The sequence below is a fragment of the Staurois parvus genome, unplaced genomic scaffold (genome assembly GCF_062004578.1).
Source record: "Staurois parvus isolate SC_StPar_1 unplaced genomic scaffold, SC_StPar_1.0 ptg000297l, whole genome shotgun sequence".
NCBI lineage: Eukaryota > Metazoa > Chordata > Amphibia > Anura > Ranidae > Staurois > Staurois parvus.
In genome coordinates this window covers 6,402,868-6,425,870 of record NW_028318093.1, presented here as the reverse complement: position 1 = coordinate 6,425,870, position 23,003 = coordinate 6,402,868, and the positions used below count along the sequence as shown (strand labels likewise).

The following is a 23,003-nucleotide window of genomic DNA, read 5'->3' as shown; positions in this document are numbered from 1 at the left end:
GGTACAAATGTACAATATATATGTAAAGCTCTGCGTAAATTGATGGCGCTACATAAGTACCTGAAATAAATGTAGTGGAGATATTGCATATCACAGAAACCAGAATTAAACTTGATAAGCTGTCTTTTGCACATACTCATAAAAGAGATATAAACCTTCTATTACAAAACACCTCTTAAAGGCTGCTAAGTCACTCACCCCACAATATTGGAAATTGTCTCATATTCCAACTGTATAGGAGTGGCTGTTCGCAGTAGACTCCATATATAATATGGAAGAAATTATGGCAATGTATAAAAGAACAACCACTTAATTTCACAAAATTTGGAGAGCATGGACTTTATTCATATACTCAGATACATATAAGTCCATAATGGGTAATTGATTTACTTGTACAGAGGAACTCTTGTCTTCGCCCTTGGTCATTTTATGTTCTTCGCTCAACTAATATAGATTATATTTCTGGCTTAACCTAGCATTATCTAAAAACAAACCATTATTTTGCTAATATATACCACATAAAGAGATAATTACTTGTTTTAAGTATTATTACTTGTATATTAAGTTCTGATGTTCCTACATACATTTTCATTATAGCAATATAATACCTTATTGTCTTTTTTCTGTTGTTTTGTTGGAAAATATTCTCTCATTTCTTCAATTTCCTACGTATCCATTCTATCCCAATGTCCAATTTGTTATACTGTATGTAACCATCTTAATTTTCATGCAGTCTCATTTTGTACACTATGTATATGTTGTTAAAAAATATTCTTAAAGTGGAAGTAAAGTCCACTTTATAAGTTGTACCTACAGGTAAGCCTATTATTATTATACAGTATTTATAAAGCGCCAACAGTTCACTCAGCGCTGTACATTACAAAGGGGGACACAACATGCAACAGTACAATAACAATACAATGTGATACACGAGGGGTTCAAGGGCCCTGCTCTTTTGAGCTTACAATCTAGGAGGGAGGGGATAGTGGTACAGGAGGAGATAGCTGTGGGGGATGAAGTGGTAGGAAGAGTGGAGGAGGTCAGCAAATTAGCAGGGGGTGGGGTAGGCTTCCCTGAAGAGGTGGGTTTTCAGGTGTAGTGACTTTTGGGGGACTATTTATTAAAAACATGACTTCATTCCAACAGTAACAAGCCCAGCCATCTGTTCAGGGTTAACCTTTCTTGGTTAGGATTCAAATGACCTTCTAGTGAAATTACACACACAATGAGTGGAAGAGACTTATTCCAGAGACAATAGGTTATTTAATTTCTACAGGTCGTCAAACAAGGCCAGGAGAGATAATAGTGAGATCTGATGTCGGTGACTATAAGACTGGCAAAAGTATGTTTTATCAACAAGTGCCATTGTTTGTTGGAAATGAGGAGATTTCACCTACAAAAAGTTAATAATAAAGTCAAATACAACGTTGGACTTCCAAACAGTGAGTCACCACACCTGACCAAAATAACAATGGTGAGACGATACTTGTAAGTCTGAGAAGATTAAATAAAACCTTGGGGAGAGTGATGAACCAACAAACTTCTCAAACGAAAGTTACAAGTATAATTGGTTGTTTACCCTATTATCTTAACAATGGACAGGTAAACAGAGGTTTCCTGTTCAGGGAAACGTCATTCCTAAAACCAAAAGGTGAAACTTAGAACATATATTTCTACCCACAAAGACATTAAAGAAGAGACATATTATTCACACTCTTTTTCAAACAAAAATATATTCAGCAGAGTTGGGGATTGCATACCACTAAATTAAGTATGAAATGGTGAAAAGTAAGATATTTTGTGAATTGGTATCAGTTGTATGTTTCCATCAGAAAGCAAATGTTTCACACAAGTTTGAACCTCAGGGAAATGAATAACTGAATACACATATATCTTTCTATGGTTCCTATCCAGAACATTAGAGGTAGAATCAAATATATTTGGATAAGACGTATATTTAATATCTAAAATCACCTTGGTTTCCAACCAAGGCATGAGTCATCATTAATACTCAAATTGTTTTGTGATCCCTGACTGCCCCCCAGTGGACAGGTGAGAGATATCTTAGGTAGATACACTTCTCGACCGGCCAATCAAAAAGCCTGTTGGGAGGGTCTTTTAAAACAATGGTTTGGATGGTATAAAAAAGCCATGCACCTCATTTAAAAAAAACAACAAGCTAAAAAAAAAACCAAGCTGAAAAAACTCATGCTAAGAAAAATAAGAAAAGCTACAGAAAAACCAATCAACAATCGGAAGGAGATCTGAAAAGCTGAAGAAATCTGACGAGGCTGAGATCTATCCCATCTGAAAAACTTAAAGACCTTTTAATACTATTTCTCAATATTTTCAACCTTTTAAAAATTCTACTAGACTCCTAAATCTCTGAATCTCTACAATCCTACAATTTTTTCAACCCTACCACCTATTGCACTTGCTCCCTGTGGCCATTCTTCTGAAGGCGTTTCAATTGCCAGCTGAATCCACTGGGGAGGCATCATAATCCAGGTTCTGGGTGTGGTGAGACTGTTAAGAATTAATATTGTATTTTATATTTCCTCTCTTGCATAGAGTGATAATAATTGCATTGGGGTGATAGTAATTGCATTGGGTGCATTATATATATATAGAGAGAGAGATCCATATTATTACTGCTAGGAATTGTTTGGTGTCATATTGAAAATCTACATATTGCATAATTAATTAATTTTTATTGGTTATAGTACAATTTATCAGGGAATATTTTCTCCCATTTCTATGGCCACGTTTTGGGAGAAATGACCTCTGAAGTACTATAAATTACCATTTATCACTAAATTTAATTTTAGTTATTATTATTATTAGAATTGTTTGGTGTATAGAATTGGTATAGTATATCTTTGATCGTGTATACCAGTATCCATTTATTACCAGTCTTTTGCGTTTTGTGTTAATATATATATCATTTTTGTACATAAATAAATGTATCTATTTATTTATTATAAGGCAATTTTTGTGTATATGGTACGAAATCATACTGGCTAAAAGGACTCAAGGTATATTAATAAGTGCTGATCAAATTATTAAGGTGTCCAAATTATTGGTTCATTAAATATTTGCCGCATCTTAACAGCTGGAGGCACTGTGATATTTTATTTAAGGGAAAAGGACATCGCCCTTCATAAGTAGAATAAATTCTTACATAAACCACCACACAGGGCGTGCCCAAAGGAGAGGAGAGTAGGTGATTAATCTGATGGGTTGGGGCAGGGAGTTCCAGAGGAAAGGTAAATGAGTCTGGCTGCCGTATTCAGGATTGACTTAAGCGGGGATAGCCTGTGGCGGGGCAGACCAGTGAGGAGGGAGTTGCAGTAATCGAGTCGTGATATGATGAGGGAGTGGATGACTTGTTTAGTGGTTTCTGGGGTTAGGAACGTGCGGATTTTGGCGATGGTGCGGAGGTGGAGTCTGCATGAGTTGATTAATGACTGGAGCCTAATATATAAGCCTATAATAAGGGTTAATTGTAGGTACAGTGAATATCTCCTAAACATGCACTGTTTAGGTGATATTCACACCGCATGCAGCCGGTGATGTCACCGGTGCATGCACTCTGAAGGAACGACAAAGCGTGCTGGACCTTCAGAGCTCCATGTCACAGCTGAGGGCTCCTGCATGCATTCATATGGATAGAGTCTGCGATGGAAGATGAAGTGCCGAGGGCTCCATGCAGGGCTGTGGATAAGGGGGTACCACCACTCCTCCTGTACGGGGCCCAGGCAGAATCAGATATGGGCAGAGAGGGTGACTGGTACAGCTGGGGGGCAATTACTGGAACCGATACTCTGTATGGCTCTCTCTGCAGCAGCCGAAAGCTGGATTCTTCTCTCCCTTCCACTGGCTTTCAGCTGCTGCAGAGAGAGACATACAGGGGATCGGTTCCAGTAATTGCCCTCACCGCTGCATCCATCACCCTCTCTGTGCACCATACATTTCCACCCAGGCCCCCCCCGTGTGCTCCTACCCCTGTAGTGCTGCCGGCTTCCCTCCACTCCTTCTCACCAGCAGCTGCAAGCACACAATAGGATCCTTTGAGATGGAGAGTAGAGGAAGGGTCCACTAAAATATATCACATTTATCAGCCCCTTCCTTCCCTAAATGAACACAGTTAATGATCGGTACCTATCACTCATGTTGTTCATTCATAACTGAAGCATAGTAAACTGTGTACCTTTTTTTAGGGGGCGCCCTGCTAGGTTGGCTGTATGAGGCCCGTGGTTTCTAACAGCAGCCCTGGCTCCATGTACAGGTAATTCTGTTTTATTGTACTACTATGAGGTGCATACTAGCACATTATGACCTAAACCTGCGGGGGGGGGGGGAGGGGCATTGTTTTGTTTTTTTCCAGGCAGTTTACTAACACTTAAATAAAACTCAATTGTGAATAAAAAAGAAAAAGGTACAAGGTGATGTTTTTTTTTTATGAGAGCTGTATGTCAAAATGATTCGTAGATCCATAGATATACAGCAACAGTTGAGATAATATATAAATCTTTATTTTTCCTAAACAAGCCTGGCCTTGCGTCTTCCTGGCTCACAAGCCTCCATATTGTTCATCCTAGTGATGGGCAGCCTCACTCATGAACAGAAGGGCTTGGGAGAAGGTAGATTCATTTTCACAGGATAAAGTCTACAAAACTTCAACTGCCTATAACTCTGGACCTTCTGATCCTTCTGACCTGAGGTTGTAACTGAAGATAACTTTAGCTTTTGCAATGGTCATCACATGCTCACTTTCAACTGTAATGTATTTTAAATGGCTAGTAAACATAATCCTTAAACTTTTTTGACTTCTGTAAAATAATTTTGATAATTTTCATCATCATTTACAATCCTGTAAATGTGTCTCAACCAGGGGCGTATTTACCACAAGGCAAATAAGGCATTTGCCTAGGGTGGCATTTTTCAGGGGGGCAGCAGCATTTTTCAGGGGGGCAGCGCTGCCCCCCCCGAAAAGAAGGGATGAAAGAAGGGACATGCAGCATGGGGATCAGGTGCGATCTGAGAGAGGCTGCTAGCTGCCTTATGGTGTATACAGAGCCTGACTCTTGGGGTGTTGTTGGTCAATGTCAGGCTCTCTTCATGGGGGAGGGGGGTGTTGGTCGGTGTCAGGGTCTCTCCTTGGGGGGAAGATTTTTGTGTTGCCTAGGGCAACACGAAACCTAAATACACCTTTGGTCTCAACCACACGTTCATCTCTTTGACAGGTGCTAGTCTTTAATATGAGTTTGAAAACATTGTTGGTTTGTATAATGAGATACCTCTGGAAGGAGTAATTTGCCTGGATGTCGGCTAATGAAAAAAAAACAGTGAGGCACAATCATATCATGGTATGTAGGGTTTTATTGGATTGTTAGTACATTCAGTAATGGTTAGTGCATGCTACATAAAGAAACTCCCATATTCTGGTCCACCACAGAGGTACATCATTTTTCTTGCCTCCTTCATTTGTCCAGGCATGGGATGGAGACAGCCAAGGTGAATGTGAAGCACAACGTCCTCAATTTAAGTATCTTGTTTCCATTATAAGATCACTGTGTATACCACTAGAATTCGTAGGTTTCTATGAATGAACCATTTCCTGGAACTCTACAAACCCAACAGACAGAGTTATTTAGTTGAGTGTCACAATCACATTATTATTTAGAAAAATGTTGAACTTGTACCTCATAAATAAGTAGCTATTTACATTTCCTTACTCATAGTCTTAGTTCAGGTTGAAAAATTAAAGTGTAAACGAAACCAAGAACAAACATTTAATATATTGCTGCTCACTAATTCTTAGATATGGTCGCTGCATTAGTTTTCTTGTTTCAGGTCTTGCTTACAGTAGTAGTTTTGGGGGGGGGGGGGCGGTGGTAAAACCCTGTGGTTGAGCCTAGGGGCAGACTGACCATTTGGGCTCTCGGGCACTGCCCGAGGGCCCAGGGTCAGTAGGGGGCCCCATGAGATGCCCCTGGTATCTTTCATAGGCTTTTTTTGGTGGCGTTTGAGTGTGGGTGAGAACACAGGGACCCCATGATCCCCTATTGCCCGGGGGCCCCATAAGTTGTCAGTCTGCCCCTGGTTGAGCCATACCTCCTTATGCTGCAGAGGTCTGGGGTGTGCACGTGCCACAGCCGCAATGCTTTGCAGCTGTGGCAGGAATTATACTATCTGTTGCTTTTGGTGGGAATAGCACCCACCAAACGCAACCCTTTCAAGTGAATGGGCCACTCTGCAAGAGTCCTTCAACTGCATACAATGCAAGTGGCTGTTTGCGATGCTGCAGGATTTAAGGTGTTACAGCAAGCAGTAAGGAAGCGATACAATGCCTCCTCACCACCTGTCAAATGCTCTCTGGAGAGTGACCCAAACTCAGATTGCTCTTCAGAGAGCAAAGCTAGTGAGAATGAGCCCTCAGGCTTTTTTCCTTAATTTTCACCCACAGATCCTGCCAGGAACATGCTACATGTCCTAGGCTGACAAAGATTACTCACTGTACTTTATCTATGGAGGAGCAGTGTGGTAAACCTAGGACAGGACTACAGAACACATAACACAGAGGGACAGGTTCTGTAGTCTTCAAAGATTGTTGGGAACATTGTAACTGATAAGAGTGAAGCACAGGCAGAGAGCACAGAAAGCGGTCTCACAAGATTTCTTGGAAGATCAATAGTAATTCATTTGTACTTATTGAACAAATGAATTGAAGAATTCAGCTTTAAGTTTTAAAGTTTATAGACTTTCAAAGCCTATAAGTTAAAAAAAAAAATCAGCATAAGGGACATTATTTACTATCAATATGATGCGTCCCTTCTACTGCTGTTTCCTGCATTAGTTGAAATCTTCCTCTTCCGATTCACCCCTGCCACTGTAATCTTTTGAGGCAGTGGGGGTTAATAGAGCCAAGAGAACTGTCATATGCATTCATTAAGAGTGCCAATTATGCCTGGCCTTTCTCCACCTCCTCCATACATAGAATTTGTACTATAGCAGCTATGAATGAAATGCGATCTATGAATGGAGGAGGCAGACCTTTCATTCATTCCCCTGTCCTCCATTCATATAGTTCCATAGTTAATCTGGCTGAAAAAGAACAAAAGTCAATCCAGTTCATCCATTAAGAAAAAAAAGTTATAATCCTATACCCACAGTTGATCCAGAGGAATGCAAAAAAACCCAGCAAAGCATGATCCAATTTGCTCCTGCAGGGAAAAACATTCCTTCCTGATCCCCAGAGAGGCAATCGGATATTCCCTGGATCAACTTTACCTGTAAATGTTAGTATCCAGTTATATTCTGTGTATCTTAGAAAGAATCCAGGCCTTTTTTAAAGCAATCCACTGAGCTGGCCAGAACCAACTCTTGAGGGAGACTATTCCACATTTTCACAGCTCTCACTGTGAAGAAACCTTTCCGTGTTTGGAGATTACATTTTTTTTCCTCCAGACATAAAGAGTGCCCCCTTGTCCTCTGTGATGACCTCAGGGTAAATAGCTCTACACCAAGTTCATTATATGAACCACTGATGTATTCCTACATGTTGATCATATCGCCCCTTAATCTCCTCTTCTCAAAAGAGAATAAATTCAGTTCCTCTTTCCTCATAGCTGATCTCCTCCATGCCTCTTATCAGTTTGGTTGCCTTTCTCTGTACTTTCTCCAGTTCCCCAATGTTCTTTTTGTGAATTGGTGCCCAAAACTGAATTGCATATTCCAGATGAGGTTTTACTAATGATTTGTACAGGGGTAATATGATATCTCTCTCTCTCTGGAGTCTATACCTCTTTTAATACAAGAGAGGATTTTGCTCGCTTTATAAACCGCAGTTTGGCATTGCATGCCATTATTAAGCTTGTGATGTACCAGAACTCCCAGATATTTTTCCACGATTGATTCCCCCAGTTGTATTAATAGCTTTTTCTTTTTTAAAGCTCTAATACAGCTAGTGCATTTACCTAATCTATTTTAGTGATGAGTTGCTACATGAAGGCTAACATTTGAAATGTGGATTACAGTGGGCCTACCTACTCAGTGATCAGTAGAGGGAACTACCTGGATGACACCAATATTGTGATCTTAACTTGCTGTCCAAATGGTGGAGAAAAGGTGAGGAGTGGAATGGCACCCATATAATTGTTGCCCTTCCTAATTTACAAAGTCATATAAAGTATGAGGATTGCTTTATATTTTTAGCAGGTAAACTGTTTCTTATGTGTATATACAGTATTTCTGCTTAGCTATAGTTCTCCTTTAGAAGTCAGCTGAATGTGTCCTGGAAGCACTTCAGCTGGGTTCAGGGGGCAGATTTGCATCTTGTACTAAGTTTATGATAAAAGATTAGAGCTTTAGCAACAAAAATACCACATATAAGGCCTAATACACACAGGGCATCAAAAACACAGTTTTTACAGCTGTTGGACTTTTTTTATACCTCTAAAAGCCCCTCCATGTTAGCCTATGTGTCTATGCGTTTATGGGTGTTTAAAGGCAGGACTGTTTAGAGACAGAAAAAAGAAAACCATGACTTGTGCGTTCAGAAGAGCAGCGTTTAGGTGGAAAAAGCGCAAAACGTAACTCATATTAACGCTGGACACATTTGAGCACGCTTGTGCATTTACGTGTTAATGCATTCTAATGGTCAGGATAAATTTTTATTCTGGCCAAAAGAATTTATGAACACCAAAAGTATGAATGCGCATGAACGTGCATACAAAACCCTACTTTAGGCTCGTTTTTAAAGCTGTCTTTTCCTTTCCCAGAGCAAAGGCGTCCAGGGGAAGAAAAAAAAGTCCTGTATGCATATGGCCTAAAACTGATGATAGCTAGTGGTAGATGTCCACATTCAGCTAGGCTCGTTCTGTGATATTGAAGCCATTTTGCATCTTATCCAAACAGCTTTTTTAGATTCTAAGTACTGATTTACTGACTAATTGTAAACGGGATACAGTATATATTTATATACATAATGATTTGCAGTAACCTGTTTGAGGTAAATAGGTCCTTTATACTGCCTGTTTCTCAGAACTAGAACCCTGCCTGCATTACCAATAATTCTACTTGTGTTTACCAATCATTATGCTTGCATTGATTTGCCAACAGGCTATGCTTGAGTACCAACCTAGAAGCAGCACCCAACATGCATCTTTAGTATCCTAGAGCCTTAGAATCAATTTACAGTTTTGTTAAGCAGAGCTCTGGGGAGCTAAATTATCCTCTTCTAAATTGCATTACCAGTAGCTGGCATGCGTCATCCCTGCCTTAATGCTGATTGGCTGTTGCTGTCTTTAAATTAGAACCTAGTAGTTGGCATACAGTGCACACTTCAGCTTCTTAAGGGGGGATATGATCAACATGTATAAATACATCAGTGGTTCATATAGTGAACTCGGTGTAGAGTTATTCACCCTGAGGTCATCACAGAGGACATCACAAGGGGGCACTCTTTACATCTGGAGGAAAATAAATGTAATCTCCAAACACGGAAAGGTTTCTTCACAGTAAGAGCTGTGAAAATGTGGAATAGACTCCCGCAGAGTTGGTTCTGGCCAGCTCAGTCGATTGCTTTAAAAAAGGCCTGGATTGTTTCCTAGATACACAGAATATAACTGGATACTAACATTTATAGGTAAAGTTGATACAGGGAATATCCGATTGCCTCTCGTGGGATCTGGAAGGATTTTTTTTTCCCAGCAGGAGAAAATTGTTTCATGCTTTACTGGGTTTTTTTGCCTTCCTCTGGATCAAATGTGGGTATAGGATTATAACTTTTTTTTTTGTATGGTTGAACTGGATGAACTTTTGTCTTTTTTCAGCCAGACTAACTATGTAACTATGTAATACTATAAGAAGCTGCAGTAGATTACAGCAGGAGGGACAGATAAACCAACTGAAGGTGAAACAGGAAGGCGCTTCTAAGTGCAGTATTCCAGGTCAACTTTAATAGAAAGCGGTTAAAAACACTTACAATGTGGTAGTAAAAACAGGCTCTAATGTAGTCTGTCAGTAGCAGGGCTCTTTCCTCTAAGTGATGGAGCCACTGTGCCAGCCAGCAGCTGCAGGGGGAGCTTGAGGAGAGGTGTTAAAGATGGCCACCACTCTGTTCAGACCGCTGGAGCGCATGCTGGAACGCACGCTGTCCGCAGACCACTGCACTGGAATACTGCACTTAGAAGCGCCTTCCTGTTTCACCTTCTTCTGCACAGAGTTTGTCTCCACTCTTTAGAAGTGCTGCTCAGTACCGGTTTCCTTACACATCATCCATCATCATCTGCCATCCATCATCATCTACCACAGCATCGTCCACTGACGCGCCCTGCTACCCACCTTACAGATAAACCAACTGCTTAAGTTACATTTTAACAAAGTCTTAAAGTGCATTTCCACTTTACAGTCAAATCTGAGAAAATCTCACTATATGTTTGTTATGCGTTTTAATTCAAATAGCATACCTAATTTCCTTTTTTAATTTTTTAAAATTTATTAGGTTTTAGATGTTTCTTAGAAGACCGCATTGGCTGTCTGCAAGCATTTCTGAACAATGTTAGAGGAAGTCTGTCTTAAGGACAGGATGAGTCTCTTCTCATTATTGTGCAATGCAAGAAGCCCAGCTTCTAAATATTTACTTGTTTGTTAGGACAGACAACGGTCAAATCCAGTTTGCAACTAATAATGAGATCTGCCAGCATAGTACAGACAGGGTTAATTATGGCAAACTCCCCATCCCCTTTATAAAATAAGAAGTATGATTTTTCAGTGCTGGGGTTATCAGTTATGCTATGAGAATCAGAACATACAACAAATATAAAGTAGGCATAATGCCAATTTGCCTGCAAAAGTGAAAAAACATTTTAAAGCAAGTGTAATGCTGTGTGCTGACCATACACTAGGTAGCTGTGCTGCAACATCAATTAATTATGTTAACATCATAACTCACCATCAGCTCCAATTTTCCCATCTCCGTCATGGTCCGCGGCAGCCATAAATTCTCTGGTTTCTGAGGATGTTAGTTCACGGCAGCTTGGATCAAAACGCTGAAGGAAATACCTAAGCAAGAAAAAGGCACATATTATAAATTGGCTAAGTCTCATTTTGCCTCTTTCATGGCAATAGGATCTACAGTATGGCTGATTTGCACTGGTGTAAGGATGAGCCTGATAAAGGTCTTATTGTGCTCAGAACTGAGCTTTCTGGAAGACATTCTGTATTTGGGGCCATCATTTGAGAAGATGCAGAGGCACCAGCTGATCCAGTTTACTGAGAAATTATATTGGTATATTGAGTCATCATATAGGTCATATTCAGGGGCGGACTAACCATTTGGAAACTTGGGCACTGACCGAGGGCCCGGGGTCAGTAGGGGGCCCCATGAGATACCCCTGGTACCTTTTTCATAGGCTTTTTTAAGTTTGGGCAAGGACACAGGGGCCCCATGATCCCCTATTGCCCGGGGGCCCCATGAGTTGTCAGTCTACCCCAGGTCATATTTCATGTAGTAGCACCATTGTATGAGAGAGCAGTTATACACTACCATTGTATAATGGAAATTTTAAACTCAAGGCAATGGCAGTAGTCTTGATTTTACAAGAGGGTTCCAGGGGAAGCTTTTGGCAAAACACACACTGGAGCACATGTTCCAGGTATAAGCAGGGTGTGTGGGTAAAGCTGTGCGAAGGGACATTTTCAGGCATCATTGCTTACGTGTGAAATCTGTGAATGATCACAGAGCAGGGGCGGACTGACAACTCATGGGGCCCCCGGGCAATAGGAGATCATGTGGCCCCTGTGTCCTCACCCACACTCAAAAAACACCCAAAAAAAGCCTATGAAAGGTACTAGGGGCATCTCGTGGGGCCCCCTAATGACCCTGGGCCCTCGGGCAGTGCCCGAGTACCCTAATGGTCAGTCCGCCCCATCACAGAGATCACATGGTACAAGACTATTCACAACAGCCTTGTACCATGTGACAAGCTGTGACCAATGTGTTATAGCTTGCGTACATCTATTGATGTGATCACTGATTGGCCAATCAGTGATCACATGATCGGGACCTCACACAGAGGTGAGGTACAGCAATCGGTGATCGCGGTGCCGCGCGCTCCTAGGGAGCACGCACAATCCAAAATGGCAGGCACCGTTTATGAACGGCAACCCACCCCTGCACTGCCACCACTGTTTATATAACGGCCGGACGGGAAGTGGTTAACAGATGGCACACACTACACCCTTCCACTTTGGGCCCTCTAGAGCAGGGGTGTCAAACTGGCGGCCCTCCAGCTGTTGCGAAACTACAAGTCCCATCATGCCTCTGCCTTTGGGAGTCATGTTTGTATTTGTCAATCTTTCAATGTCTTATGGGACTTGTAGTTTGGCAACAGCTGGAGGGCCGCCATTTAGACACCCGTGCTCTAGAGGGACAGCTTTAAGGTGGAAGGGTGTAGTGTATGTTGTCTGTTGAATACACTTTGTTTGATCAAGTGATGTCCTTGGTGTGCAGCCCATTGTTTGGTGTCCATTGTGTATGTTTTTACATTTGTACATGTTTTTTCTTCCATATTTTTATTCTGGTATTAAATAAGCAGATTGTAGACTTGCTATTAGAAAGTATAAAATATTAGTAACTTTAATCAAGCATTTCCACTGCTTAGAGCCCTAATCCATGCTATTTTTTTTTTACATGTTCTCTTGGATTAAAAAAAAATAGCTCTTCTTGCAATACTTACCTTTAATCCAGAGTTGTCTCCCAGGGTACCTCTTGTTCATCAAAGATGTCTTCCGGGTAGAATGATGGCCAGGATCACTCAAAACTGATGAAACACTGTGAGTGTCATCAGTTACCCCACCCCCATTGCACAGTGTCCTGCACTCACTGTGTATTAATGCAGAGAGCAGCACTGGCGACTCCACATAAAGGCCAGTGTCTGCATCACTCAGAGCTGCCAGTAAAAGACCAAAGAAATAAATTTCGGCCAAAATGTATTTTAATTAATTAGTTTACGTGAAAGTTATAGAGTCTACAAATGGTGGTATATATACTTGAATTTGTTTTTTTTATACCAGTAATGGCGGCAATCACTTATAACGGCGGGCATTCCCAGTGACACTAATACAGTGATCAGTGCTAATAAAAAACACTGACACTGAAATGACACTGGGCAGGAAGCGGTTAACATCTGGGGTGATCAAAAGGTTAACTGTGTGCTGTGTGTGTGCTTTACTAGGAAGGCATGCTGTTTTGTATAGCAGAGCAATGCAAAGCAGTATGCTGAAGCTGACAGGGGAGAGAAATGTATTGTTTACATACAGACCTCTCCCCTGTCAGTGATAGTCGCCGATCACCGGGAATGTCCGGCCAGGACCCGGTGATTGACAGCTGTAGCTGCCAATGGCAAGGCAGTCTGTGGGGCATCCTAAAACGGAAGGTGGAGGAGCGCAAGATCTCTAACATCCACCAGCTCCGGGATGTCGTCATGGAGGAGTGGAAGAGGACTCCAGTGGCAACCTGTAAAGCTCTGGTGAACTCCATGCCCAAGAGGGTTAAGGCAGTGCTGGAAAATAATGGTGGCCACACAAAATATTTACACTGGGCCCAATTTGGACATTTTCACTTAGGGGTGTACTCACTTTTGTTGCCAGCGGTTTAGACATTAATTGTGTGTTGAGTTATTTTGAGGAGACAGAAAATTTACAGTTATACAAGCTGTACACTCACTACATCACATTGTAGCAAAGTGTCATTTCTTCAGTGTTGTCACATGAAAAGATAGAATAAAATATTTACACAAATGTGAAGGGTGGACTCACTTCTGTGAGATACTGTATATACACGTGAGTTTGAGCAGTCCTGCCACCCTGTAGCAGTATTTGTACTATAGGGTGGCCGGGAAGTGGTTAAAGTGGTTGTAAACCCTTACATATACCCAGTGAAGTGACTGGCCTCAGGTGATACACAGAGAAGGTGTCAGGAAAACTTGTCAGAAGTGCAGATTATTATTATTATTATTATTATTATTATTATACAATATTTATATAGCGCTAAAAGGTTTGCTCAGCGCTGTACATTATAGTGGGGGACAGTACATGAGACAATACAGTAACAAAACAAAACACGAGGGGGTCACCGGCCCTGCTCTTTCGAGCTTACAATCTAGGAGGGAGAGGATAGTGGTACAGGAGGAAGTGGCTTTGGGGGATGGAGTGGTAGGAGGAATGGAGGAGATCGGCTGTTAGGTGAGGGCGGGGTAGGTTTCCCTGAAGAGATGGGTTTTCAGGGTGCGCCTAAAGGTGAGGAGGGTAGGTGACAGTCTGATGGATTGGGGTAGTGAGTTCCAGAGGATGGGGGAAGTCCTGGAGAAGTCCTGCAGTTGGGCGTGGGAGGTGGAGACCAGATAGCAGAGGAACAAGGCAGCAGACAGAAATATCACTTAGAGTTCTGGAATGAGACAAGTACACACTATAGAGGGATATGCTTTGTTCAAATTTCATGTCTGAGGTTTACAACCACTTTACTATTTTTTGCACTGACTGATAATTAGAACCAGTTAGCCAGTAACTGTCTTATTCTATCTTCACATCATAGTTGTGCATCAGAATAGATCTCAGTATGTTATCTTAATATGTATGATGAATCATATTTAAAACGTTGTACTACTCAAATACTGTATCTACTATTTGTACTTATATACCTTCAAAACTCAATCAAACTTCTGTGAAACAAATAAATAAATGATAATACTATAATGTCATCTTACTTGAGCTCTTCCTGTTCAATAAATCCACTCTGATCGTTATCTAAAACCAGGAAGGCATCTTTCACTTGGCTGGCTGATTTTTTAGTCAGTCCACAAGTTTGGAAAAATTTCTTGTAATTGAAGGTGTCAGGAGCTAAAATAAAATGCAGAATTATGTAAGCTTTACAGTAGATCCAAACAAATATATACAAGATCAAACTTATAATTATGCATATACATAGGTCCATTTCTAGGGATGTAATAATGTGGAGAGCATTTGCTTCCACTGCTTCCTTTTTATTGAACAAGAAACTTGGTTTTATCTCTCATATTCAACTGAGTCTTCTACTGTTTTTGCCTTCCCACATCCAATTGTCAGCAAATGATGAGCTATACATGCAGGTCAATAATATAAAAGTGTAAGAAGTGAGCGCTGACCTGTCAGCAGCTACGCACTCAAGGTAACCAACAAAAACCTTAATGAAATAAATAAATACAACAGTGCAGCGCTAAAATGATGATTAAAATTATAACTATGAGTGGAATAAAAAAGCAATAAAACATGAGCGTATAATTAAAACATATAAATGAAGATACGTATGATAAATTTCAATCCTATACAATGTAAAAATTACATAGGGCAAAGTGATCCATAGTGGTGACTAAATAGTGCTCTTAATGTCCCCAAAGATTCAATCGGTGCTTGTGCTTGCGATAGCGGAAGAAATGCGCACTCACCGGACGCGCAATAATAATGCGCGTTTAAATAAATTATCCTGATGTCATCAAGGTAATCATCTGGGCCTGTAGGTGGAAAAAGGCTCCCTCTCAAGGTGAATGGGTCCTGGAACTTTAGATGTTGTTGATCCAGGGGTGTCCAGAGTTCCCCTTAAGGGATTTTGTGTCACTGACATCCCCAGTGACACCAATTCAGTGATCAGTGCTAAAAAAACAGCACTGACACTCTACTAATGACACTGGGCAGGAATGGGTTAATGTGGGGAGCGAACAAATGGTTAATTGTGTGTAGGGGGCGGGGAGTGTGTGCTTCACTGTAAGCACACTGATCAGGATGAGAGCAGTGTGCCCAAGAAGACAGGGGGGAACACTGTAAACAAAACAGTCTTCCTTCCCATCAGTGATTGTCGATAATCACAGGGCGCTGGAGGGTAATCACCGTCTGGGACCCGGTGATTGACATCCGCAGCCGAGAATGGCAGCGCAAGCCCACTACCCAGAAATGCAAAACCAGGTATATATACGTGATTTTGCGCACACGTGCCGCCATGTAGCAGTATATCTGCTATATGGTGGTGGGTAAGCAATTAAATGTGTGTAGTAAAACAATTTAAAAAATCTACTTTCATCATAAATTTATGCCAAAATGTATTCTGCTACATGCCTTCGCTAATGAAAAATCCCAATATGTGTAAATTAATTGGTTTACGTGAAAGTTATAGCATTTAAATGGCAGTATAGATACTGCAATTTTGTTTTTTAACTAGTAATGGTGACAATCAGCAACTTATAGCGGGACTGCGGTGACACCAATACAGTGATCAGTGTTAATAAAAAGCACTGACACTGTACTAATGGCACTGGGCAGGAAGGAGTTAACATGTGGGGCAATCAAAGGGTTAACTGTGTGCTGTGTGCTGTTTTACTACGTGGGCTGTGTCTGTGTTTCACTGTAAGCACACTGCTTTGTATGGCTGTGCTATACAGAGCCGTACAAAGCAGTATGCAGGAGCTAACAGGGGAGATATCTGTGTTGTTTATATACAGGTCTCTCGCCCCGTCGGAGATATACAGTAATCACCGGGTGCCAGCTAGTAATCACCGGTCGGGACCTGGTGATTGACAGCCCAGGCTGCGAATGGCGCACGCGCCCCCTACCCAGAAATGCAAAATCGCATATATATACAGTATATATATATATATATATATAGATGTATAGATATCTCTATATATAGATATCTATATAGATATTTATATATACGTGATTTTGCACACCCCTGCCGCCCTTGTAGCAGTATTTCTGCTATAGGGTGGAGGGGAAGCAGTTAATGACTTCACCTCCTGAATACCAGATCAAACACAGGTGAGCCATAAAAGGTAATCACTGTTAGAGAAAGAACAATGCACCTTAAAAATATCAATATATAAAAAACACAAAGAAATAAAATGAAACAGTAAAATACATAACTACAAAATCTATAGAATAGACCATTTGTAAAATAAGACCTTTGTGCAGCTAAACCAACTCATTGCTGAAAGAGATGGGGTTAGATTTTAGAATATTAATGTTAACAAACAAAAGTAGAAGATCCTGGGAGCAGATGCCCTTTGTATTTTTATTCATACTTGGTTATTGTGACCACACAGTTAGCATGACCCCACTGACAATGAATACCACTGGTAATGGAACTTCACTAATACAACCCTGGGAATATTTGCATAGACATTTAGAAGACTTTTTTTGTACATGCTAAAAAGAAGCATAAAAGTGGTACTATGGGCAAAAATAAATTACATATATAATAAAATCTATCAATATCATTAACAAAGCATTGTCAATAGCATTAGCACAGAATGCTGCTGATAGACAATGCCATCTATTATATTAACACAGCAATGTTTCACGAACGTCTGCTTCGGGACTGCTGCAAGCAACACCAGAACAAGCTTAGAAGAATGTGAAAGCTCATGGGATACTAGTTGTAGGTCATTGTTTTAAATGTCAGAATAACTAGATGTTGTAATATTATGTTTCATCAAGATAAGGATTTATGTACTCAACTCTTTTGATACATTTGGACCCCACTTTTTAATAGCACCATATATATATATATATATATATATATATATACACACACAGATTTTGCTGTTTTTAGTGCTTACAAGGAAAAGTTGTGCTTTTATTTTGCCAAATAACTAATTATGGTTACTGTATATTTTTAACGCAGTGGTAGCTGAAGTTCAAACCAGTATCAGGGCTTGCAAGGTCTGAAAGCCTTTACTGAAATTAGTGCTGGGAATAACTAATATATATATAGTTGGCTGTTGACTATAAGCTGAAAACGTATGGAGAGGCTGTGTTTCTCTGTATAGTTAATGGTTATTCATTGTTTTCTCATCATCATTTTTAATCATCATGAAATCATCATACATCTGTATTATACAAGCTTATTTAGACATTGAACGTATAAACATAAAACACTTTGACCATAAAAAGATCAAAATAAAATTTACATAAAACCATTATAGTTTCTCTTAACGGTTACATAACTTTTAAACTGTAAAGTGTTGTTATACAGGCATTTACATGGCCACACAATGCTCTTCCAGTTATTCATGATGGCCTTTTATATTAAATTGTGGGTTCTGCCAACCAAACTTCTATCCTGAAGTCTAATTTTCAAGTCTCAAAAATACAAACACATATACCTAAACTCTAAAATCTTGCTAAATTAATTTTAAAATAACCGAATATATATAAAAAAAACTATGTAGTGTAGGCCAGTGTAATAAAAAAATTATATGGGAATTTGAAAGTTATTTCATGTATTATGAATGAATATCATTTTTAGCATGTAATAGTGAAATGCAAACAAATTATAAAATGTTTTAATTAAACAGATACACATCAATTTGAAAGTGTAGTAAATATATATTTGTTTATTTTATCTTTGCTGTTTTTGTATTTTAATGCACAGTTGTATTATACCTATATGTTGAGATGTTTTCTTTTAACTATTGGTGACAACCAAATGAATAGAGAAAGAAAAATATATAAGATTTATACTGCTTATTTATTTTCAAATATATATATAGAAATGCTGATTTCCTAAAAGATTTGAGAATTTTCACACACTAAAATGGGATAGGATTCACTTCAATTTTCCAATAATGGGAAGAGAAAACCCATGTTTACTTATTTAATCTGCATATGATTGGACAATCGAAGTGAATATTTACACAATTTGTCTTTACCTTGGCACTCCCTTAGAGCAGCAGCAATATCAGAAGCACTGAGCAGGTCGGCGAGGCTCATTTTGAATCTATAAGCAGGAACAAAGAGTGAATATTTAGTACATTTCAGTTTCAAATATATTTCACAAAGAATTGTTCCACCAAAAAATAGCGGTGCTATAGACAACCACTTATAATAAGGCCAAATGCACACAGGACGTTAAAAAAAACTCTCCTAGAAGCCTTTCTCCTGGCATCAGCATTTTTGCAGAAAAAAACACCTGAAGCTAGTAAAAGTTACAAGCGTTTAGGTGCATTTAGTAGCATCAAGCATTTGGGCGTTAATTCAGTTAATTGGCCAGAATAATAATTTATTGTGGCCATTGAAATTAATTAGCGCTCAAGCATGTTTTGTGCCAAAATGCTGCTGCTCATGGATGCACTGGCCCTGCGTTTTTTTTCCTGCTGGTAAATGCTACTGCTACTAAAAGCTTCTAAAAGTCTATGTGTGCATGGGCATATGAGATAACCTGGAGGACTGTTTGTAAACAGTAAAAAAAAAAGCCTGACGCCCCTTAAAGTGCCTGCAAAAAACACCCTATGTGCATGAGGCCCAAGGATGATAGTGATGGAGAAATACAACAATATTGGACATATTTATAAAGCAGTGAATGTGATATTCAACACCTGGAAGATTCACCTGCAGTAAATGCTTGGTGAATTTCACATTCACTGCTTTACAAATATACCCCTATATTTACAATGAAAATAACAAATAATTCCTAAACACATCTTCAGCTTAAATGTTTGGAAGTAGACGTTTGTTTCTTTTTTGTTCATTTCTATTATGTGATTCTTGTGATTTTACAAGTTTAATGTGCTAAACTTTGTTAAATGTGCATATAAAAAAATAGGTTATCAGGGTGTATTTAATAGAAAATTAATGGAATGTTTTAATCTTCTTTATAGAGTCTAGGTGATTCCAGGTGATGATATATTCATTCACCAGTGTGTTATTGAAAAAGCACAATTATACTTACTGTAAGAATACATTCATTTTAAGAAACATGAATGCTGCAGTTGCCGTCCTTATCTACTAAAAAAGTCTTGAGTGCCATGGTGACCCTTTGACTTCAAGACCTATCTGCCCTTACTCTAACTTTCCTGATCTGTGTACTTGTTCCAGGTCAGTGGCATAGCAAGTATTAAAGCCAGAGGGTCAGCAAAGTAGCCAGGAAACTATCATTATCAGCAACAGGTCTACTTTCAGAAACATATCATTTTAAGGATATTTAAATTTGACAAGATAAAGATAAAAGCTATTTTAATCTAAAAAAGTATAACAGTTTACTGTTTAATGACATATATATTTCAGATTCAGGCAAGGCAAAATTTACATTGCAATTCCTCTCCAGGACCAGCTTGGTGTTTTTTATAATTATTATTATACAAGATTTATATAGCGCCAACAGTTTGCACAGCGCTTTACAATAAAAGGGAGACAGTATAATTACAATACATTTCAGTACAGAAGGAATATGAGGGCCCTGCTCATGGAGCTTACAATCTAAAGGTTTATGCCCTCCATGCACATGATAACACAAAATCTAGAAGTTTTTGATGATTTTTTATAAGCAGGGTACATTGGTGTTGTAATTTTTTACATTAAAAAAGAACCCTACATTTTATTTGAAAAGGCAGCAAATAAAGCATAAATTGCATTTGAATTAATAAAAATATTAATGTAATTATAAAAGAGAAAACAAAAGAAAAAACATTTCATTATATTGGTATTTGATGAAATATCAGTCTTGAGAAGTATATAGTCATCAGGCAGAACATAGTTAAAATGGTCTCACCTTGTTTAGTGGGAGGAGATGGTACTTGTAGAAATACAGAGGATGTGTAAGGTGACAGAGCTGAAATAGAAGGAAACAGTGTGGTATATATAGGATACCACAGGTGACAATAGGCTTGACTTGGATTACCAATTCAGGGATCAAATGCACGATTTGGTGACATGCTCAAGTTTCTCGCCTAACTAATCAACCTCTCTATTTATAACTATGTGGAATTTACATGACAATATAATTTATGCCATTTCCTGATTGTTTATTTTATTTATTTAATATATTTGTATTTTCAATCCTTTTGACGGTAGCAATGTAAGGACACTTTGCAAATGTCTAACCAGTTTGGCCCTGATCAAAAAAGAGAGATATTTTTGCACTATAATTCTACCGTATTCACATTCCAGTCACGCTCCCCCAAAATACACCAAATGGTAAAGGGGCTTGAACTTTTTTCTTTAAATGACAATACAATGGGAATCATAAGGGCAAATTCAAATAATTTAATCATTGTCTTAAAAATTCATGTTTTTGTCCATTAATGCAATGAAGACTTAGAAGCCAGCAATTGCTCATTGATATCTGGGGTAGAGTGTGCCAGTATACTATATATCAGGAAAAAAATAAATAAGCAGCCAACGCATGTCTCTAATGAAGATGTGATGTGTTTCAGTATGTTTGACCAGTCAATATACAGTATGTTGTGAAAAACATCATTAGCCACAACAGAATGGTATGATACACTGTATGGTAGTTAAAGCTAGACAGTGGTACTGGGGAATTTCCTCAACCTATGGACAATAGATTACAAGGTATATGACAAAGCTGTGATAACTTCATATAGTTACTTTTTAGATTACAACTATTAAACTGTACAGTGTACATTTTGCTACAGTAATTAAAGGATAGAGATGTTGCATTGGGTTTGCATTAAACTACAGAGTCATTTTGAGAGAAATAATGTAGAACATGGATTTTCCTCCACCAGTTCTTTACACACATTACACTTTACTTTTTCAGTCCAAAAGCATGTATCCTGTGTGAGGCCTTGCACACCTGTGGTCCAGGCCCAGTCCCTAGGAGGATTCTGCTATGCAGTGGGCTCTAGCTTAGGTTCACTGATGTTTAGAAGTATAGACTATACAGCCACCAATCTACCCCTCTGACAAAACCTCTGTCCCTGGCCACCACTGCCTCTTCTCTGGATGCTCCTCCTTCCTTTTTTACTTTTCCCCTCCATCACCCAGAAGGTTAAAAAAAGGCTTACACTTTGTTCCCTATTTCCATTCACTGTAGGAGCTCAATCTCACTCTCTGCTTACAGTAAACCAGACGATTAACTATCCAGCAATTACTTTTACTGAATAAAATGGCAGAACGTACAGTTTCTCTTTATCTCCACATTACAGTTCTTCCATCAATCACACAGGCATTGTGACACGTTACAACAGAAGAGTGTATTTTTTCAAATATAAGGCTGGACCTGGGCTATGTTGTGGTATCTCATACCTATAGCTTGTAACATTTCCTAGATGATAGTGGCATGGCTCACTTTCAGTCCCGTTTCAGGGTCCCACTGTAGTAGCAATTTTGGAAAACCAGGAAAACTCCAGACACAGACCTTGAGGAAAGCAAGTTATTTATTAAAAACAGCGCTGTTTGACCCAGCCGGGCTCATGCCTGCAAAGCCGAGTGAGTTGTATCCACTTCTTACAAGCGTATATATCAATGATTACGTCACAATGCATATATTTCCTCTTTCACTTTCTGTACATTCAAAAGACTTTCTAAACTCTGCAGAATATAGCCTTGAATAACAGCTGCAGATAAGGGTGCTAGCTACAGGCTGGTACACATTACTCACAGGAAATAAGGGAGGGGGAAAGTGAGCTGAAAACCTTGCTTTGCAAGCAGATACTGTTAGAAATGTTAGAGTTTAAAGGGGAACTCTGCAATATCTGGGTGCTGCCACACCACCAAGGGGTAAAACTCACTGTGTAACTTTACAGCTACTTGTGTAAGGTCTTTCTCACTCCCACAACCGACTATCGACCATTTCTGGCCCAACTCCTTCCTTCTTAAAAACTCCTGCTATGTAAAGCACCACAGACCAAAATGGTAGACACACCACAGTATATTAATCTTTGAGACACCAAACGGTAACACTTTAATACGCCATGCAAATGACATTTTAGGCACCTGCCTACAAATTGCTCTCAACTTTCTCCCAATCTGTCAGGGCTCCAGGTATGACCAGAGGTATGTGAACTGACGCAGGGAAACGCAGGCTTCAGATATGTTATAAATGATATAATTTATTAATACTAACAATACATAAACGCAGTGCAATACTAAAACATAACACAGTGCAAACGAACCAAACCACCCACAGATAACAATACATATAATGCAAGCGTAATCAGGCAGGCCGG

General features: G+C 39.4%; 1 protein-coding gene across 1 annotated transcript; it reads right to left on the bottom strand.

The window, feature by feature from the left end:
* Positions 1-5,364: 5,364 nt before the first annotated feature.
* Positions 5,365-22,135, bottom strand: LOC149458070 (parvalbumin, thymic CPV3-like). The gene is made up of 6 exons (XM_089682730.1): positions 22,081-22,135; positions 20,582-20,641; positions 18,744-18,811; positions 14,772-14,904; positions 10,958-11,067; positions 5,365-5,628 (listed from the first exon to the last, which is right to left on the bottom strand). Exons 3-6 carry the CDS (start codon positions 18,802-18,804, stop codon positions 5,603-5,605), a joined length of 330 nt encoding a protein of 109 aa, XP_089538856.1. The 5' UTR covers positions 18,805-18,811; positions 20,582-20,641; positions 22,081-22,135; the 3' UTR covers positions 5,365-5,602.
* Between the last annotated feature and the right edge of the window lie 868 nt (positions 22,136-23,003).